Raw genomic sequence first — 21,172 nt, forward strand, 5'->3', positions numbered from 1 at the left:
TGGTGTTGGTTTGCTTTTTGAAATATTTGAATATTTTTATACTAAAATATTATATTTTATATTTTAAAATATTTTCACACTTGCAAAAAAGAAAAAAAAAAGTCTGACAATGCTAATTAAGCAGTGAATAAAGGCACAGCTGTGGCTGTGGCAGCCGAGCAGTCGGTGCCTGGAGGCTCCCGGCTCTCGCACGGTGGAGCTGTTGCTCCAGGAGCCGCGGGTGATGCCGAGTGAAGGCTGACCTAGAACAGAGCCTAGACTGAGCTAAAGAATAAAGCAGGGATTTATTAGAAGGCCTCAATGGATACATCTTGGGCAGCACAAGAGCCCAGCCAGGGCTACACCCAAAATAAAACCAAAATAGTCACAAAACAGACAACCGGTCACAAGGTCTCACTTTAATAAGTTCTGGTCCTTTTGCATATTGCAGTTAATTGTCAATTATAGCTTAAGTTATGAAGCCCCATCCTTCTTGTTTTTCTCTCTTCATTCCACCGTTTTTTACACTCTTGGCCTGAAATTTGGGTCAGTTGTCCTTGGTCCCCAGCTGCTCAGTGAAGAGAGCTCACCATCCCCTAATATGAAGCTCAGAACTCCACACTAAAGCAGCACAGAATCTGAAAAACATAAAAGCCAAAACCTAAGACATCATTTCCCCCCTTTAGAGGCTTGAAAGGCCTTTACGTTGTCAGGTCTCTATTCTAAATATCTACTAACAATGGGTAGTGCCCTGAGCCCTGCTCCAACCCCCACCCCGAGAGCCAAGAGCTCACTTTCCTCTCAAAAAGTTGGAATTTGGCTGTGGGACACAACAGCAAGCACAGGTACCCAAACCACCAGCCAAATTTAAGGGGTTTTTTTGAACAAGTGGCTGAGTTAACAGGAGAGGCTTTAATGAGGCAGAGGGGGGTTGAAGTGGGAACTGGAGGTCAGATCTTACCCAGAACTCTGCCTCAGGTACACTTGGACCTGGTGGAGAGAGCCCAGAGAGGCCACAAAGACACTCAGAGGGCTGGAGCTGCTCTCCTGTGGGGACAGGCTGAGAGAGCTGGGGATGTTCAGCCTGGAGAAGGGAAGGGGAGACCTTATGGGAGCCTTCCAACACCTAGAGTGGGCTTTTAATAAAGTGGGAAAATGACTTCTTACACAAGCAGGAAGTGACAGGAAAAGAGGGAGTAGTTTTAAATTAAAAGAGAATTAGAACTAAAAGGTATTTAAACTAGATATCAGGAAGAAATCCTTCCCTGTGAGGGTGGTGAGGCTCTGGCAAAGCTGCCCACAGAAGCTGTGGCTGCCCCATCCCTGGTAGTGTTGAAGGCCAGCTTGGATGGGGCTTGGAGCAGCCTGGTCTGGTGGAAGGTGTCCTTGACAGGGAGGTTGGAACAAAATAGTCTTCAATATCCCTTTCAATCCAAATGACTACCATTCTATGATAATTCTATTACTATCTGGTAAAAAAAATAAAAATTACTATTTAGAGAAAAATTAAATTTAAAAATCCCCACGGTTCCAGCTGCTCCTGCAGCCCTTCTGATGGGCTCCCCTCCCTGAGCACAGGGACCCCCTGCTCCTGCTGCCTGTCCCTGCTGCCACCTCAGCTGGGCCAGGCCTTGAGCAGCTCAGGATGGGTACAGGGAGTGTTTGTGTGGCTGACCCGTGCAGTGATGTTGGGGCCAGCCTGGGGAGCCCTGCCTTGACACCGAGACAGCTCCAGAGCCTGGAGCTGCACAGGGGACACAGCTCTGCTCATCCTCCATCCCATGCACCTTCCATCCTCATCCACACCTGCATGCATTCCTGCAGCAGGGGTGTTCTGGACCCCTTTTCTCCCTGCCACCCTCAGCAGGTCTGAGGTCTCCCTCCTTTCCAGCCACAGCTTCGTGGCTGCAGGGAGCAGGCTGGAGATCAGTGGTGCCTTTAAATAGCCTGACCCAAAGCGTCTCTAAGCAGCTGGCTCTGCCAAGCAGCAATAAAACTGCCTGGCTATAAGCTTTTCTATCCAAACACTTAATGTTAACATTGCCAGATCAACTCTGCCCTTCCTTTCCAAGCAGTGGAGGAAGACGACACCTGTCCCAAGAGGAAGACACTGCTGCCATCCACCTCAGCTTTCATGGGAGAGGGTCATAACAGCCCTGGCACCACAGTCCCACTTCCTGCACACCACGGGCCAGCACTGAGCCTGCGAGCACCCTGAAGTATCCCAGGCATTTTTTTAGGGGCCACTCTAGGAAGCCAATGGGGCAGAAGGTTGTGCTTAAGTGCTTCCCTGGCTTGGGGCTTGTAGTTACTAATAATCATCGTTAATCTCTGCCTCATGCAAGTCAGCCTGCACACACATCTTGTTGAAGCTTGATAAGATATGCTTTTGTTTACTGCAACCACTTCTGAGCCATCATTTTCTCACAAATGGCCCATGAATCATCAGTTATGTGCTATTAATGTTGTATGGCAACGTTCAGTGACAGAGGAGCAACGGAAATCTACTGGTCTTCAAAGGAAAACCTTGAATAACCCTGTGCAAAGCCAAGTGTTTTCAGCCTGCTGCCAAGGCTATGAATATTGCAGATATTACATGTCTTTGTATGGTATTTGTTAAATAATTTAGACGGAGGAAGAGATTTTAGCCTAAATGACTGCTTGAAGCTGCAGCATTAGAGACTTGCAAAATTATTGCTGGAACCCATAAACACAGGTTTGCTTTTGGATCCAGCCTCTCAACATTTTGTAGAGCTTAGGCAGCTGTTTCCCAAAGATCAAGTGTGGGTTCCAGCTCATCCTACCTGGAGTTGTGAAGAGACAAAGGAAGGAAGAGATAATGAATGGACAGCAGAGTCCTGTTGGGCCAAGAAAATCCAAACGCTCTTGGGCATCATCCTCAATGAATTTGTACGTTGTGTAGAGGGTGGTGATAGGCTGGGGTTTTTTGAAGTATCCTCAGAATTCCCTGAGCTGGTATAGAGGAAAGTGAATTTTCCCAGAATCACAGAATTTTTAAGGTTGGAAAAGACCCTGAAGACCATCAAGTCCAGCTGATAACCCAGCGCTGGCATGTTCATCAATAAATTATGTCCCAGAGTGCCACATCCACAACACCTTTGGAATATGTCAGGGGAGTTGACTGCACCACTGCCTGTTCCAATGCCTGACCACCCTTTCAGTGAAGAATTTTTCTTCTAATATTAAATCTAAACCTACCCTGGTGCAACTGGAGGCCATTCCCTCTTGTCCTGTCACTCATTAGCTGAGAGAAGAACCCGACCCCCCCCCCCGGCTGCACCCTCCTGTCAGGGAGTTGTGGACAGGGAGAAGGTCCCCCCTGAGCCTCCTTTCCTCCAGGCTGAGCAACCCCTTGACTCATCCCCTGGATGAAACTCCTTGCCCTCCTGTCCCAGGCCTCTCGCTGTCTCTCTGCTCAATGCAGTCCCTTGGTGTCTCCAGGGGAAGCCACGCAGGATCCTCTCAGCTCCACCAGAGCCCTGGAGAAGAGCTGCAGGATGGTGCCAGGCCAGGACCAAGCCCGTGTTTAGCAGGTTTTCACAGAATCACAGAGTAGTTTGGGCTGGAAGGGACATTGAAAGGCCATCCAGCCATCCCTCTGCAGCGATCAGGGACATCTTCAACCAGACCAGGCTGCTCAGAGACTTCTCCAGCCTGGCCTTAAATGTTTCCAGGAATGGGGCATTCACCAATTCTGGGCAACCTGTGCTAGTGCCTCACCACCCTCATCAAAACCAGTTTTTTCCTCATATGTACTCCCCATTAGTTTAAAATCATTACCTTTTGTCTTATTGCCTTTTAAAAAGTCTGCCTCCACCAGTATTTGATGGGTTAAATCCACCAGCAGCCGAATCCTCCTCCTTTGGTGGGTTGCACAGCGAGATCTGGCTCATGGGATCAGCTGAAGCCATGGCTGGCTGCTAGGGCACCTTCACAGCTTCACATGGGGCTCTCAGGTGTGAGGGCTGCTGCCAACACCCAGGGGATTTTCACACATGCTCAGGAGCAGGCAGGAAAAATGAACTCTCTCTGGCAACTCCGTATGGTTTTGTCTTTCCCATCAGCCATCTCCTGGGAAATGGGCTCCGTCCTCCCCCACCTGCAGCCTGTGGGACACAACATTAAATCATTCACCAGAAAAAGAGCAAAGCAGCTTCCAGTAACCCCAAATCCTGGTGCAGGGCCAAACCCAGCTCAGGCCAAGCCCTGCTGGTGCTGTGGCCCCTCTAAGCAGGGGAGAAGCCCCCCAAGCACAGCAGCACCCCCAGCCCACTGCACTGCTTGGCCAGGCTTGGCTGTGTTTTCCTGCAGTCACCTTTGGGCCCTAGCAGTAATCTCGAAGCATCTGCTCCAAATCATCCAGGATTACAGGAATTAAAAAAAAAAAACCCAATTAGAGACCCGGGGTCCTGCAAGCACAAATCCGTTTAGCCCTAATCCAGGCTGCTGCCCCTTCCCAAAAGGCAAAGGGATGGTTCTTGGGGGCTGGTTTTTGTGTGCCCCAGCACCACCTCCTCTCCTCAGCCTCAATTTACCCATTTTTGCCCCAGCAGTAGCACCAGGGACCTGCTCATGTCAGTGGGGAAATGGAACTTTGGCTTTGGGCTCTGAAATCAGCTGCGCAGATGTGGGGGGCAGTGCCAACCTCTTCCCCTGGGCACACCCAGAGGGGCTCCCAGAGGACTGCAGATGGAAAGGGAGGGTGCAAACACATCTGAGTGTGCCACAGAGCCTGTCAGGGTCTGGACAGCAGGCAGAGGCTCCTCCACACCTTGCTCACCATCCTCTGTGTCCATTCCTCTGTGCCTCCTAGGCCACCCTCAAGGGTCTGCCACGCTCTGCACTCAGCATGGACTGGGACACCTGCAGTCCCATGCTCACCTTGCTGGCAATTCAGTGTGAAAATGCTCTTCTGAGACAAGACACAGAAATTGGAGTCTTTCAGTAGAGTGAGGGTAGAGACTGAAAACCCATTAGGAAAATGTCTCCTTTCCTTTGAAATCCTGCATTTCTCTCAGTGCTGTTGGGGTCTTCTCCAGCTGGTCCAACCTTTCACCCGCAGCCCTAAACATCTAGGATAAAAATGCATTATCCATGGAGTGTCCCAGCATGCCCATAAACTCTGTGAATGACACATTTGAATCAACATCGGATCCCTCTCGTGTGTGGTGGCCTTTACATCTCTTTTTAAATTTTACACCCAGAAGACATCCATGAGGAAAACAGTCAATGCCTTCATTGTTAATACCTGAATGGGAAAATCTCTGAATTAATATTCAAGGACTCAGGGGGTTTACATGCTTCTGAGATAAGAGACTTTTACAGCAGGAGAGAAACAATGCCTTTTTTTTTTTTTTTTTTTTTTTTTTGCTGGCTTTTTTTCTTACATTTGATGCAAGAAAAGGTGCTCACAGCAGAGGTTCCAGACAGGTGATGCTGTGCCAATTAGCACCACGTTTAGGTGTGCTGAGACATGAGATGCTCTAGGTGGTAAAAGCTTTCACAATCCAAAAGGACATTCGTGGGTGGGAAATCCTTTTCTGTCTCAAAAAGTCCCTCCCTGTGGGGATCCCCCCAGCACCTCGGTGCTCTGCTCTTTTCTGGCAGCTCCCTCTGCTGCCAGGCCATGCTCACCCCTGGGCTTGGTGTGACAAGGACAGCTGGGAGCTGTGGAAAAGGTGTCCTGTTAGCAGAGGGGTCCACGTTGGTGCCAGGTCTTTCTGTGAGCCTCGGAGGGGATCAGATCAGCTCCAGAGGGATGTGGGGAGAGGGGCTGTCCAGGAGTGATGGGACAGGGCTGCAAAAGAGGAGGAGCAGAAAGGAGGGTACCACAGGCGTTGAAAAGATGCTGAAGCAAAGAGCACATGGGCAAGGGAGGGTTTGTGATGAGCAAACAGACACTGCAGGGCAGAGGAGCCAACATGAGAGCATCCAAGTACTTCCTCCGAGTGCTTCAGACTCGCCCCAAATCCTGTTGGTTTTGGGGTCTGGCAGCTCCAATGCCTCAGTGCTGCAGGGACCACAGTGCCCCGGGGTGGGTGGCACTCTGAGGGTGTGAGGGTGTGGGCTGGGGCTGTGTCACTGTTGTCCCGTGAGTGTGGGCATTGCCAGCATGTCTGTGTCCTTTGTCCTCATGGGACGCCAGAGCCATGACTGACCCACCACGTCAGCAAAGCCCTCGGCTCACAGACTTCTGCATTTGCTGAGTTTTACTGAAAGCTTGGTTAGTTTGGTGTATCCCTGACCTAAAGGTCCATCAGCTCCCTTGGAACATGGAGCTTTCATCCCAGGTTGCTAGGAGATGCCAGCTGGATATGATCAGTCCTGACTGGTTAAGAACAGCTCCCATTGAAGGACTCTCCTTCAGAATTAAAGTTTGCAAGATAAAAAATACGGGTAACTCATTTTTCAAAGACCAGTTTCTGAAACTTCTCTGAGAGACAGGAATAACACCACACAACACCCAAAGCTGTGTACTTCTGTCCCTCTTCTGTCTGTACTTCTGTGTACTTCTATCCCTCAGCAAGATGAAAAGGCTGGCAGTTGAAAATAATCCTAGACTTCTGCAAAATGGCTAATTTTAATTTGACTGGGGCTGTGGATGCCCCATCCTTGGCAGTGTTCCAGGCCATGTTGGACAGGACTTGGAGCAGCCTGGGATGGTGGAAGGTGTCCCTGCCCATGGCAGTAGGTTGGAACCGGATGAGCTTTAAGTCCCTTCCAATCCAAACCATTTTATGATTCTATGATTTTATCCACCTTGTTACCCATCACAAGAGATTCCTTCTTGCTCCAGAAGGGAACCATCTGCAGTCCATCTCCTCAAGGTCCAAAGCAGTGAGAGCTACTCTCTGGATGTTCTTAATGCCCAGCAGCTCAGCCTCTTCTGGAGGTTTGAAGCAAAATTGCAAAGGTGGAAAAAGAACTTTTCTTAGGTTCTGTTGTGCAGCTTGTTACAAAGTTCTTAATGCCCAGGTAATTAAAGCCCCGAGTGTTGTATTCTCATGCTGCTGTAGAAGGATTTGATCTAATAGCCGTGGAAGTCAACAAGAGCTGTCTTCTGGTCTTAAGATGTGTTTGGTTCTGGCTTGAATTGACAGCAATGTAGATCTCAGCAATTAATACTGAAGGAAGTATTGTTTGTTTAGTTATGCAACAAATAATTAATACCATTCTATTAAAGAAATGAAAGCAATTCATTAATTACGCCTGCTTTGCAATGTAACCAAGCAATGATCCTGCTCCACCACTCTTGGTGTCTTCTGATGCTTTGCTTGTGCTGCCAGGCATTTCATGTCTGCTCTGAGCCTTGCCCTCATGGCTTAAATAAATAAATAAAATAAATAAATAAAAGTGAAAACAAGACCACCAATGGCAGTGTGAGCAGCTGGGCCAAGGCCCTGGGCCAAGGCACTGTGCTCTCACGTGTGTGCATTTGGAAGGTGGAACTCAGGAACCTCACAATGACTGGGTTAGTTCTGTAACACAGACAAACCTCAACAGACAAAATGTATCCCTACAACCCCATGCGTGTAGTGACACATAAGAGGTGACATGAGAACAGCCAGCTGTAATGCCTGGGAGGCTGTGAGGGCCTTGGCAAGGTGACTTATTTATACACAGCACAGGAAGTTGTTAAAAGCAGTAAAGATAGCAAATGGAAACGGCGCTGCAGCGCTGCTAAGGACAGCCTTTCCTCTGTCACCCAGTCCCACACAATGTGGGTGTGCTCCTGCAGCCCCTCGGCGCTCCCTGCACCACAAACACCCTGCTGCTGGCTGCGGCAGGGCTGCGGGGAGGCTGGGGACTGCTGGCCACGAAGATGACTGTGCAGGATCAGGGCAGCGCACGGTGACAGATCAGTCCTGCTCCTGCAGTGCAGGAGAGCAAGGAAAAAAAAAAAAGGCATTTTTTTGAAATAGTTGAAGCAGTGGGGATTTACTGAACCGGTGTCACACTGTCCATGCAGCTTGCTCAGTGTGCTGTTGCAAGCAATTCAGATATTGTCCAAGCTGTCCTGCTCATCAGTGCATGAACTCTGAAAACACTTAGCCACTACCAGCTCTGTGCATTATTTCAGCTGGAAGAGCCGTGGTAGGTAAAGCAGCGATGATGGATCTAAACGATAATAAAGTCTCCCTGTTAAAAATTTAAAGTGCTATACAACTATTTTTAGTGACCTCTCCAGCTGAGATAATGCAGAAAGCTAACTAGATGTGAACATCCATCTTAGGAGAATTGATTCCTGCAGTTTGCAAACCAAGGTGAACTGTAGAAGGTTAATGTTCATGCTCCAATACAAGAGGTAGCAGCTCTATGAAAAGTTGTATACTGTACTTGTAAAGCAATAACCTATTCAATGGCTAATGTGGATGCAGGGGTTTTTTTTCTTCCTCTAGCATGTTTATTTCCATAATGGACATTTAGTTTAGGCAGAACACTAAGAGCTCTCTCCTCTGCAGCCTCCTCCCTATGTGTGTGTAGCTGTGTGTGATGAGTGTGGGCATGAGGGAGGGAGGAGAATCTGGTTTGGATTCAGGAAAGTGAGCATGCAAGCATTCGAGCATGGCCCAAACCTAAGTTCTTGGGTCAGCATTTTTAAATTCAGGCTTTTAAAATGAGGCAATTGCATTTTGTGGCTTCCTAAAAAAAAAAGAGCTGGGTACCAGCAGCTCTCTCTCTGCAAGGAGATGGAGAGCACTGGGTGCCTTTGCAAAAACGCAGCACATATTACAAAACACAGCACATATTCCAGGGCTGCTGCAGCAAATGCTTTGCTTCTCGGAGCTCATTTATCTCAGAAGGGCTCCACATCCAGCGATGCAGCCTGCTGCCCTGCCCCTCCAAACCCTCAGATGGCAATTAGCAACATCAATAAGTAATAGAACAAATACTTTGTCTCTAAAAAGCAAGCCACGGGCAGAGCAGCTCGTTTGCTTTACTCTGAAGCTGTGCTAAAAAACTTCATTTTTAATATTTCATCTGCTTAAAGCCCCTGTCCTACAAACACTTAATTTTGAGATGAGACATTTGAAAGCCAATGTGTGATGAAGGAAGGGCGAAAGGCAAGACCTGATGCTTGTAAACAACCATATCCACCAAGTCTGGTGTGCACCAAGGATGCCTCTGTGGGGAAGATTTTTAGCAGAGGTCCTGTGGCTCACCTCTTCAGCAAAGAGACAATGATTTTCCAACAGAAGCAAAGCCTAGAGAAAATGGCAGAAAACAGCTAAAATACGGTAATAGGTGTGTTTATTAGATTAACTAGTAATAAATTGAAATATTACTGGGGAAAATATCTTTTTAAAAGTTGAAAAACAGTGAGATCCACCTAGAAGCCATGAGCTTTGTGCTTTTAAGTAGCAATGTGGCTCTAGTGTTGCTTCAAGAACCATTCCTTGCAGAGGACATCTCACCACTGGAGCCCTGAAGTCCCTCTGACCCACAGGTGACCTGCCACATGAGTCTGCCAGGAAACACTTCAGCAGTTTAAGCTTAACAACCAAATTGGTTTGCATCTGCACTCCTTCAGCACTTGGGGCTCTCAGGGGATAAAAAGGATCACGGACTGAGTGGGAACAATACTCACAGAAATCAACGCTGGCCTCAGGAGTCTCCTCTCACTCTGCGGTCAATGGGCAGAGCCGAGCCTTGGCAGACAGTGAACTTGATTAGAGAGATGATCTTGGTTAAAACTGCCTAGATCTCCTTGCTGCTGAGGACAGAGGGGGAGGAGGGTGGGGCCGGCTGTCCGGGCAACAGAGCCTGACTGACGGGGCTGGATTACTGCGCCAGCAGAACCCGAGCGGGATTAGGCGCCCTGAGACACCCACCTGAGCACTGCTCTCTCCCACTGACCACACCACCCTGAGACACCCACCTGAGCACTGCTCTCTCCCACTGACCACAGGCAGTCGGGAGATCAACCCCCTCCAGGTCGGTTTTGGGGACATCTGTCCCCAAGGTGACTGCAGGGACTGTCTGCTGACCTGCACTAGTGGAAGGTGTGGTGGGGAAAATGGCTGCAAGCCAAGGTAATTTTGAAGAACAACCCCTAAAGTCTTCAAATTGACTTAAGAAATGATCTGGCCTGAAGAGCAGTTTCCAGTATAAATGTCCTGATAGAGATATTTATGGGAAGGCTTTTTTCCCAGCCTGCAGACACAGTGATTTGCTCCCTGAGGGATGGTTGGCTGTTCTTGTGTTTCTTTGAGGTTCCTGAAAGACACTGGAGCTGTGTGTCCCTGTGTGTGGCTGGTTCACTGTCCATTTAACAGGGAATTACCCTCCCATGCAGAGATCCAAAGAAGAGCTCTCATTCCATCCTCAGTTACCTTGGTATTACAGCCATGTGTTGAGAAAGCATTTCAAGAATAGCTTCTGAAGAAGCACATGCATCTCAGCCAGTGACATTGGGAGGAACAGGATGGCTTTGTCCTGAATGGAACCACTAATGGCATTGAAAGAATGTTCAGACCAGCAGAAGGTCGGTCTGAAAAAAAAAAGGGAAAAAAAGAAAAGATAGATTTAAAAAATGAAAAAAAACCACCCAAGTCCTACTCTCCTCTTGTAGAGCTCTTGTTGAAATCAACAGGTCTTGAAAAAGAGAAGGTGGTGCTGGGTTAAAACTTCCTGCTTGTCCTAGAGAAGCCCCAAATAGTGTGCTATGAGGTTACTATGGAGTTATTGAATAAAGGCTGAGGAGCTTGTTCTGCTGATCAATACCTGTGTGTGTATGCAGATCTCAGCAGTGGCTGTTTGTCTCTCAGAGGCTCCACTCTGAAACCTTTATCCAGCTTTTGTGGAGTTTTCAAAGGGGTTGACTTCTGAGACCAGTGCAAATAAGATGTGGGTGCTCAGGACAAATAGATGCTTCCATTCTGCTCCTACCTCTAGATTATTAGACCTTCTCCTCTCACACCTTTGCTTTATATTAGACTGCTAAAAAAAAAAAAGGAGAAAAAAAAAAGGAGGTATCAAGAGGAACAGCTTTAAATGGAAATAAAGAGATGTGTCTAAATCCTTTAGGCTGTTTGGGATGTCTCAAGTGATTTAGTCTGGCTGTATCTGTACATTAAAGCATATGAGGGCACTGAGGTTCATCACTTATCCTATTAAAACGTTAGAAGAGTCCCTGGCTCGGGTTTGCCTCAGACCAGGCAGAGCTGTCTCACACGATCCCTAGGGAAGAGCTCAACAGCCAGCATGGCATGCAGGACCTTTCCCATGGACACAGCCACCTTTTTGGGAGGGTGAGGGGGCTGAAAAGCACAGAGCAGTGACCCCACCAGCAGCCAACAGTGTCAGAACCAGTAATTTAATAGCACAGACATGGCAGAGTGCCCTAAAACCCTGCCAGGTGTTTTCCAGTCAGGAGTGGGTGCTGGATGAAGGTGTGATAAGGAAAAAAGAGACCACCCCGTAAGTCTGGTCCCCATATGGACACCCTCCTCATGAGGCTGTCCTGATTGCCTGAAAATGAGCTGCAAATCCAGATTTTGGGGATAGCGAGCTGCAAGTCCTGTCTGACACCGTTTATTTGGCTGCTCGGTGGGGAGGGAGTCCTGGAGGTCCCACCAAGCTCCTCCTTGGGCATTGCTGGGAAGGAGATGCTTTTCCCTCTGCAGTCAGTGGGGAGGGTGAGGATCCCATCCCACCCATGCTGGGTGTGAGGGTCACCCACAGAAGTGGGTTTTGCTCAGCTCTGTCAGATAAAAGACAAGTCCCCTGGGTTTTACTCCAAACAGGGAGAGCACTGGGTGACTGGCACAACTTTCAGGATTTCTGGGACAGAAATAGTGGAAACAGTGCTGAGGCTGATGCTCTGGGCTGACTCCAGTGGGATGGAATGGCACCAGCTCTGCTAAGTGTAAGGAGAAAATTAACAAAGTGTGGAGGATTATGGGGCAACAGTGCCTCTCTCACACCACTGGGAAGAGGCAGAGATGACAAATATGTGAACCCACTTTGCTTTAACATGGTTTGAAGCTGGAAATTTCCTTCCAAACCATATTTCTTGCGGGGGAAAGTGTGTGCCAGAGAGGCCTATGCCACAGATCAGAAGGCAGCGGGGTTAAAATGTGCCTTTCTGGGGAATTTCTGCAATTTGGGGGAGTTTAAATTGGATGCAGCTAGTGATGAAGGAAAGGGAGCCTTTCCCTAGCCTTTGGCTGGGGGTCTTGCAGCCAGTCCTGACAGAAGGGAATATACATCCACGGGCTTTTTCTGTCACCCTGGTGCCAAGAATAAATGCTGATAGAGTGCAAAGTGCTGTAAGCCTCGGAGGATCTAAGAGGAAATGTTTCTTCCCTGGATCCTCAGCTAGGTCTCACCCTCTGGGTCCCCTTCGTGGGGGCACACCGAGGTCAGCCCAGGGTTCAGGCTCCTTTGGGGTGCTGGGGCTGCAGGGCAGCCTTGGGAAAGAGACAAGGGAAAGGACAGGTCAAAGTTTGGCAGCTCCTGCACCCCGCAGTGCCCTTTCCCTTTGGCCTCTGACGCCTCCATCCTCCTCTCCGGCAAACACACGTGGATCTTCTCCTGGAGAGGAAAGAAATAACAGAAACATGGAAGAGCGGGTGCCTGGCACTGCGGGGAGGCGGGGCAGACACGGCTGGGGAGTATTACGCTCTCTCTCACGGTATTACCCCCTCAGTGGCCAGGGGTAACTGGATCTTCGAGAGTCTGATCCTCCCAAGCCCTTAATTGGATGCGGGAAAGGTCCAAAATGCGGCTCACTCTCCTGCTTCCCACAGCTATGGCACACACACATGCTCTTCTTGTCACACAAGGGTGTTTCCCCCTGAACCCAGCCCCCTCCTACATCTCCCAGCACCCAGCTCCAGGCCAGCTAAAGCTGACCCTTTGTACAGGAGCCTTCCCAAGCAAGAGAAGTGCTGCTGGTGGTGTGATGTTAAATAGATTTCCAGACACCCCCTTTTTCTGTTCTGCAAAGAAAACCCTTTGGTTAGAGAAGGGGCAAAAGGCAGAGCAAGCAGGGAACAGTGCCTTTTGTGGGACTGGGCTGTGGGGTGGGGATGGGATGAATGCTCTGCAGGGCTTGTGCAGACTGGGGTGTGAGGATGGGCGTGCAGGGAGCACCCACATGGGCCAGGCAGCAGCTGGGGCGGTACCCCAGCCTGGAGGAGCTGTGTGGCTTCTCCAAGGCTCTTGCAGCCCCCAGCCCTCCCTCCACCGCAGTTTCCACTGCAAGCAGCAGTCCTCCTCTGCAGTGCAGGACGGGGACAATGCTGCCCGGATAAGTGGGCCTTCTGTCCCCAGCTGTGCCAGAGCCAGGCTCTCTCCCCAACCTGCGAGCCTTTTGCTTTTTTGTTGTTTTTGATGTTGTTGTTGTTGCAAGGTTTTTTTTTTTTTCTGGTTTTGTTTCTTCTTCTTTTCTTTTCTTTTTTTTTTTTTTTTTTTTTTTTTTTTCCTCTTACAAAATCAATTTACAGACAGCTCACTCATTTTCCCCCCTTGCAAACTTATTAGGTATTCAGTCCCGGCTGGTACTCGTAAGCATCCTTTGTCCCAGGGAGGGCTGGAGACCCCTTCATTAGCAGTGATTACCTCTGAGCAGTTTGACAGCCTCCCAGCCCGCTTACAAGACTTTCCCATTCAGCCCTGCCCGGGGCTGCCCCGCTTCTCAAAAGAAACGGAAACATTCAAACATTTCTCCCCCCTTCCCAGCTGAAGAGAGGAAAAGCTGTTTCTCCTTTCCGCCTTCCCCATTCACTTCACTTTTGATACAATATTTTCCTTCTTTGTTAAACCGGAGAGAGAGGGGTCAAGGCAGACTTTTTAGTGACCCTTCTCGGAGCGTTTTGTTTAGTGTAAATACAAGCTCCTTCACTCTTACCCGTTCATAATTATTATTATTTTTTAAACAACCAGAGGCTCGGGAGGGGGACGGCTTGGGCTGATCTTTAGGGGGAAAAAAATTCCTGAAAAACCTGGGGGAAGGACATTCACTTTCAATAAGGGAAGGGAAAGGGCGGTTGGGAGAAAAAAAATAACAAACGGGGGAACGGGGTGGTGAAACGAGGTTTTTTATTTTGGGTCTTTTTGGCGGAGCTAAAGGCGCGGCCGCAGCCCCACGGCCCCGGCCCCTGCAGAGCTCCGGCGGGGAAGAAGCGGAGCTGGAGGACGCGCGGTTCTCCCGTTCTCCCACAACAAGCAAGGCCGGGCAGCGGGGCTGCTCTTCCCACGGGGGCTCCGGGCTCCTTTCCCCTCCCCGGGCACTCTTTGCAAAGGCTGGTTTGTGCTCTTGCCTCCAGCACCCGCGGGAGGGTCCCTCCACTGCCCACTCGGGAGATCCCGCATCCTTCACGACTCTCAAACCCCCTGTCGAAAGAGACAATGTCATCCCCGCTGCCTATTGAACAAATTCCAGGTGGTTTTTAGTTGGGAAGAAATCCCGCGGTAGCAGACGCTGAGCGCATGTGCTCTCCGCTCTCTTTATATCTTTAATTCGCCACAATAAGCGCTGCTACTCTGCCCGCAGAAGCCGATGGAGAAATTGAATCCAATTCACCGATTTCCCGGGGAAGAAAAGAAATAAAGAAAAGAGCACGATGTATTTCAGCAGATTGCGTTTTGAGGGCGAACACCGCTTTTGCTCCCAAAACAACCTCGTGGGTGGGAAGCGCTGCCCATCAGCGAACCCCAAACCCAAGGTAAAACTCCAACCTCGTTTGATGCTTAAACAGCACAGCCGGGCTCTTCTTGCACGGCTTAAATCCAGTGGGGTTCAGGAGGCAACCAACCTCAGGGTTTGGGGTGCAAAGTGCTCTCCTGACCTCCCGTAGGTGGGTACCCCAAACGCAGGTGGAGACCCCTACTCTGCCCCGCTCCCCGCCCTGTGATCCGACCCTTCTGCACTCCCAAAATGTAGATTATTTGCCTGTTACACTCCACCAGGGAAAGAGCTGCCTGTAAATTTACTTGAAAAAACAGTTCAAAAATTCCTGCTGCCCGCCGCATCCCTGGAATAGTCTGTAGGGAAAACCAAGGCACATGCATTTGAGGACAGAAAGCAGCTTTGGGCATGGGGAGGTGTAAACGCCTTGAATCCAGGTTTTAAATTCAAACTTAAACAGAGGGGCAAAAATCACTGCCTAGACGGGAATTTATGTCCAGATAAAAGGCAGCAGGACTGAATTAAACAATCACGGAGCCGAAATGCTCCTGCCCTTTGCAGGCAGCCGGAGCCGAGCGGGAGCCGGGGCATCTCCCGCTGCCAGCGCTGCCCGGCTTCCCCCAGTGCCAGGCTTCGGCTGCTAAATAAATCGAGCCAAGCAATCAGCTTACCGGGGAGGCATCTCTCTGAGGACAGGGAAGTAAACGCGATGAGACCGAGAAGACAAAAAAAGCACAGCTCAGGCGATTTAAAGATCAATGTCAAATTGTATAATATAAAATCCTTCTGCTGGGGAAAAAAGCTTAGCACGCTCCTTGGACCTGGCGTTTGGTCTCCTCCAGCAAAACCGCCGCAAAACAAAGCGAGGGAGGCGGATGGTGGGGACAGCCACGGGCACATCGCAGAGGTCGCGATTTGGGGTAATTTAGCCCCCGTTATGGCCTTTCACTGGCATGGAGAACTGTTAATTCTCCTTCTTCTCCTCGCCTTTGCCAGGTGAGGCAAGAAGCTTCGTTTTCTCGGCGGGACTGTGCCCCAACCATTCCTCTCCATAACATTATTTTTTTTTTTCTTTTTCTTTCCCTGGTTCCTCTCAGAAAATTCGCCTCCGAAAATCCCCAGCGCTTCAGCCCTTGAGAGAGAAGCTGCGGCGATGCCGCTTCCTCCTCTTCCTCGGGCACCCGCATCCCCCGCCAGCCCCGCTCCCGCTCCTCTCGCCTCATCCCGGCTCCTCCCAGCTCCCTGCCTGGCAAAGGCATCACCCCTGGTCCCGGGGACCGGCTAGATCGGTTCCTGCCGAGCTGCTGCTGAAATACCCGTGGCCTCGGAGATCTGCTCTGCGTAAACTGGCGGGCTTGAAAGCGACGCCGTCATTTCAAAGCAGATGCGAGTGTCGTTCACCAAATATTTTATTATGGTTTTAGGCTGCTTCATACAGTTTCGTCCTGCACATGCTCTACAAGTCACCTGTGCACATAGAGAACAAGCCAAAAATAATAATAATTAATAATAATAATAGAAAAAATCTACCATAGCAATCCCTTAAATAAGTAAATAAACATTATATATATATATATAAAAAACCCTTTAAAGTAAAGCAAAACCCAACCAAAAGAACAGCGTCTTTTCAACATGAAACAACCCCGCGGGATAAGGGCGGGGGCTCAGACATTTTGCAACTTGGCATTCAGTTTCTTGATGATTTTTTTTTTTTTTTTACGTTTTCTGGGCTTTCTTTAATTATTTCTTTTTAGGCATCAATTCTGCAAATCCTTCGAAATAAAGGCGACAACGATTTTAATGACGTTTTTAATGCAGTCTGCTGCGGGGCTGGGAGGGAGGCGCGGGCGGGTGGCCGGGGAGCGCCCCGTACCCCGCGTTCGGCGCCCGCGCCGGGCGCTGCCAGCCCCGCCGCTCCGGCCGCGTCGGAGGCACCGGTGAGCCGGGCCTCCCGCTCCCCCGGTTTGCCATGGCGGTGGTGTCAGATGTCACATTCACTGTCGCTGGATGTGATGGAGATGGCGGAGGTGGCCGCTTTGCTGGAGAGGCTGGCTGCGGGGCTGGAGGCGGCCCCCACCGCCTCGCCGCCGCTCTCCTCCTCCGCTTGCAGCGAGCGCACCGAGCCCTGCGTTAGGACCTGCTGCTGTAGCCTGCAAGGAACCGGCACACACAGCATCACCGCCCGCCCTCCGCACCCGCCGGCAGCCCCTGTGTCCCCCCAGGGGCTCCCCCGACCGGCACCCGCACGCCGCTGCCCCGGCTCTCACCACGTACACCAGCGATACGAGAGAGGAGAAGCTGGGTGGGTACCCGGCTCCTCAGCTCTGCCTGAAAAACAGGGTGCCCACCCCAGGGTCAGCCCCGCTCCTCGGCTGGCACACCCAGGGGAAAGTTGTCCCCCTCCTCCGCAGCCTGCCCCCAAAGCGGGCCTCGTCTCAGGGGTCAGTAATGCCCTGCAGCAGCTCCCGGGCGGCGTCTCCCGTGCAGTAGGCCTTGCATCTTCCCTTAGCCTATAAAAAAGGGCTCCGGGTGACAGTACCCACGTCCCCGACGTGCGACAGCCCGGCCGAGGGGTGACAAGGGGAGTTTTCCCCACCCCGGGATCCTGGGCAGGAGTTAAAGGGGGAACTCTGCTCCCTCCCCTGCTTGCCGGGGCGTCTGCTTGTGTCACTAGTGTTGGGATAACACTGCTCATTTAGAGCCGTGATTTTGTTCCATAACATATTAAAATTTTTATATATATATATTTATATATATTTCACGTTGTATTTCTATGATAAATTTTTAATATATAATAGAAACAAGAACAATATCCCAAGGAATGTTCCCGGATGGCTCCGGTGGCAGAATAGGGCACGGCGGCTGTGGCAGGGCCCGCAGAGGGCACGGCTGGCTCTTCTCAGGAAGGACATATCTCAAACCAGTATTTACATGTCCGGGGAAAACTTTGGAGGGTGTTTGTCTCCGCTCAGCCCCTGAACGTGGCCCTTCTACGGCCAGCTCCAGCCGCAGGCTTCTCTGCTCCCCCTGTCCCGCTCCCCCACAGGGCAGCCAAGAGGGAGCCCAGGGCGGGGATCCTCCCCTATTAAATCGAAGTAATTAAAAAGCCTTAGTGTTTTCCCGCCGCTCCTGCTTTACCTCGCTGCATTTCCCGGGGAGAAATCTCGGGGGATCGTTTCCCCCATCCTCTGCCGGCAGTCTCGCACCGCCTCCCCGCAGCCTCCGGCCCCGGCGGGCGGGGGCGAAGCCTCGCTAAGGGGCTGTGTCCCGACGGGACGGGCGGCACCTTACCTGTTCTTAGCGGCTGCTGCCCTGTCCCTTTGCCGGCGGTTTTTGAACCAGTTGCCCACTTGCGTGGGGGTAAGTCCCGTGGCCTGAGCCAGTTCCCGCTTTTTGCTGGGGTTGGGGTAAGGGTCCTGCAGGTACCACTCCCGCAGCAAATGCCTCGTCCGCTCCTTGAAGCAATGTGTCTTCTGCTCGCCGTCCCAGATGGTGCGCGGCAGCGGGAACTTCTTCCTCACCCGGTACTTGTCCACCGGCCCCAGGGGTCGGCCCCGCAGCTTCTCCGCCTCCTGGTAGTGCGCTTCCAGCCAGAGGGCTTGCAGTTTGGCGTGGGACTCCTTGGTGAACTTGTGGTTCTCCAGGATGTGGTAGAGCTCCCGGTAGTTCCCCGTGTGGAAGGCCACGATGGCCCGGGCTCTCAGCACCGACTCGTTCTTGTTGAGCGCCTCGCAGGCCGCGGGGGCCACGGGCAGGGACCAGAGGAAGCGCCCCAGGCGCTCGATGTCCCCGCTCTCCTCCAGGGTTTCGCATACCCCGGCCACCTGCTGCGGGCTGAAATTGAGGATGGGCAGCTGGAACATGGAGGCGGCGCCGGGCTCCGCTCCGCGCTCCGCGCACCCCCGGCGATGCCCGCCGCCACCGCGCACGGCCCCTCGGCGGGGAAGGGGCAGCGGCCCCGGGCCGCCCCTCGCTCCGCTGCTGCCTCCGCCGGTGCCGGCGGAGCTGCCGCGGGAGGGACGGCGGAGGGCGGAGAGGCGATGGGGACCGCTCGGCAGCTCCGGCAACTGGGGGCGGTGGGCAGGGGCGAGGCGGAGGAGGATGGAGCGGAGAGGGAGGGCGGGCGGGGGGGAGGGAGGGAAGGGAAAAAAAAAAAAAAAAAAGGAGGAAAAAAGAAGAAAAAAAGGAAACCAGAAAAGGCACAAGCGCAGCTCCCCGCCGCCGCCGCGCTGCTGCGGGAGCGGCTGATTTGCTGCGGGCTCGGCAGATTGGCTCCCGGGTTTCCATGGCGGGGCTGCCACTCACTGTCAGCCGCTGCCAATCACGGCGGAAGGCTCCGCACCGCCCCGCTCCCCGCCCCGCTCCCCGCCCCGCTCCCCGCGGCGCCGCGGCCGCTCCCCGGGGACCGCGACCCCGCCGCCCTGCCCCGCCGACCCGGGCAGGGCAGAGCCGCCCCGCCGGCCCGGGGAAGGCAGGCTGAGGGGAGGGAAGGGGGCTCCCGCTTCAGGGTGCCGGCGGCAGGTTGGAGGGAGTGGTCCCAGCGATCGGATGGCCGGGACCCCCACATCCTCCCCGGTAAAGCTGCGGGGTCCGGCCCGGTGATGCTCGCACAGAGCTCCTCGCACCCGCGGGCGGAGAGGGGGATAAGGCAGAGCTGAGAAATCAGATTAAAAATTGGCTGCGTGACACTGACAGTGATGCTGGGAGTGTCACTGACAATGGATGCAGCGGTAGGACGGCAGGAACAGCCGAGATTTAGGGAAAAACTCTCCCCTTTCCCCCTGTAGGTGACTTCCCATTTCGGTTAAGACGAGGAATTATCTGCAAAGAGCCCAGCGCCCTTTCCCGTTCAACCAAAGCGTTATATTTTTTTAAATTCTTTTTTCAACATTTAAACCCTTATTGTTTTCGGCTGAATGGTCCTGAATAGTTGGCGAGAATAGTCGCGAGGAGTGAGAAGTCATTTGTAGGTCAGGAAAGCGACTTAAAGCAGATTTCGGGAATCTTTTGAAATATTGATCACCTTGTAGTAATCATTCCCCGGGGGTTTTTTCCCCCCTCGGTGCTCCGGGAGAGCGATCGCGGGGCTGGGTGCGAGGCGAGCCCCGGCCGCCCCTTCGGAGGAGCGGGGCCAACTCCAGACGTCTCGGGGTGGGATGAAATCTCCTCTGAGCTGCGAGGATACGATTTGTTTTCCGTAGAGAACGGGCGGATGATCAAGAAGCTACTCTATTCTACAAATAGCTGCTCAGTGGTAATTTCTTCCCGGGAATTAGGGACTATGCTCGGAAATGCAGCATATATTTTGAATTAAGCTCAATATGTTCTCCCCTCTGCTCTTTGCAATGTTTTGTTTTTTTTTTCAAGAATGCTTGTCAAAAAAATCCCTTCTTAATTTGATATCTTGCTATTTTCTCTTCCCCCCTCTTGTTCTTTTTTTCCCCCTATTGTTTTTGTTTTCCTTTCTTCCCTTCTTTAAGAAAGCTCTTTTGCTAGTTGCCTGTAGACCGAAATTAAACAGATTTACATTTTCTCCAATCATTCCTCTGCAGAAATGGAGCTGGACTGAGGCTCGCCGTCTTTTCTTTAGTATCAAGTACAATTTGTCTTTTGCTTGTGAAGATTTGGTAAATCAGAAGGCAGATAGATAGCGCAGATGGTCGGAGGTGTCGGGTCAGATTACGGTACGCCTCAGTACAGTGCTAAGCTCATTCTGACGGAAAACCCTGATATTATTTTCACAGATCTACACAGTTCACTTGAAAAAAACCCTTCGAGCCATTTACATCATTTATGTGAGGCTCACAGCTAGCGGGATGGAAAAGCTTTCAATACTGCTCATTTTCATAAAACCCGACAGAGCTGGGGAGACATAAAAGCGCACACAAAACTCACGAGTTCAGAGACACTCCACAGAAACTTAAAAAAATAAAAGGAGTGACTTTTCGGCTTCACCTTCCTCCAGGTTTGATTTGCCGATCTGCTTAGGAGGAAAAAAAAGGGGGGGAGGGAAGAAGAAAAATTATAGAAGAGGAGAATATAATCTATAAATGCTGCCGAAAGTCCTCTTCCAGCCTTCCATCCCACCACTGTCCTCTCCCTTAGGGAAAAACAATAATTTGACCAAGTCAACGAAAGATCCCAAATAACCTTTCCGGGTAGGAATTTAAAAAGCCTCCAGACCCTCTCGGCATGAGCATCGGGCTTCCCCAGCGAGCGGGTGAGAGGGCGGCGACCTCGGCGGCTCCGGGCGCGTCCCCGCGGGCAGGAGCTGCCCCGCCGCCCCCCAGCCCACCCGGCAGCGTCCCGGGACGGGGCTGGGGGAGAAAAACCTCTGCTGGGAGAGACGGGGAAGGATAGAAAATCTGTGTTGATGGCTAGCTAATTTAGAACGGACAGATGGTGATGGTGATGATGGAGGTGATTACTAATATTACTGAAGGGGTCATTTTTTAATTTTTTGTTATTTTTTTAAAATCATGCACATGATCTGGCGGGGGAGTTACTGGGCTGCAGCCTAATGACCATGAACAGAGC

The 21,172-nt window shown here is 51.3% G+C and overlaps 2 protein-coding genes and 1 long non-coding RNA gene across 3 annotated transcripts in view; 1 reads left to right on the forward strand and 2 right to left on the reverse strand.

Annotated features, from left to right (window-relative positions):
• Window positions 1-365: 365 nt before the first annotated feature.
• LOC119701626 lies at window positions 366-9,758 on the reverse strand. Its single transcript, XR_005257108.1, has 5 exons — window positions 9,590-9,758; window positions 5,635-5,797; window positions 4,882-5,072; window positions 3,781-4,106; window positions 366-617 (listed from the first exon to the last, which is right to left on the reverse strand). It is a non-coding gene; the product is annotated as an uncharacterized LOC119701626 (long non-coding RNA).
• Window positions 9,759-16,337: 6,579 nt separating this feature from the next.
• Window positions 16,338-18,808, reverse strand: SIX6 (SIX homeobox 6). The gene is made up of 2 exons (XM_038139682.1): window positions 17,927-18,808; window positions 16,338-16,785 (listed from the first exon to the last, which is right to left on the reverse strand). Exons 1-2 carry the CDS (start codon window positions 18,496-18,498, stop codon window positions 16,617-16,619), a joined length of 741 nt encoding a protein of 246 aa, XP_037995610.1. The 5' UTR covers window positions 18,499-18,808; the 3' UTR covers window positions 16,338-16,616.
• Window positions 18,809-20,291: 1,483 nt separating this feature from the next.
• C5H14orf39 (chromosome 5 C14orf39 homolog) overlaps window positions 20,292-21,172 on the forward strand; it is a 34,108-nt gene continuing 33,227 nt past the window's right edge. The window contains exon 1 of the mRNA XM_038139290.1: window positions 20,292-20,319. Coding sequence (XP_037995218.1) covers window positions 20,292-20,319 — 28 coding nt within the window. The remainder of the gene's footprint in view (window positions 20,320-21,172) is intronic.

The sequence above is a fragment of the Motacilla alba genome, chromosome 5 (genome assembly GCF_015832195.1).
Source record: "Motacilla alba alba isolate MOTALB_02 chromosome 5, Motacilla_alba_V1.0_pri, whole genome shotgun sequence".
Lineage (NCBI taxonomy): Eukaryota > Metazoa > Chordata > Aves > Passeriformes > Motacillidae > Motacilla > Motacilla alba.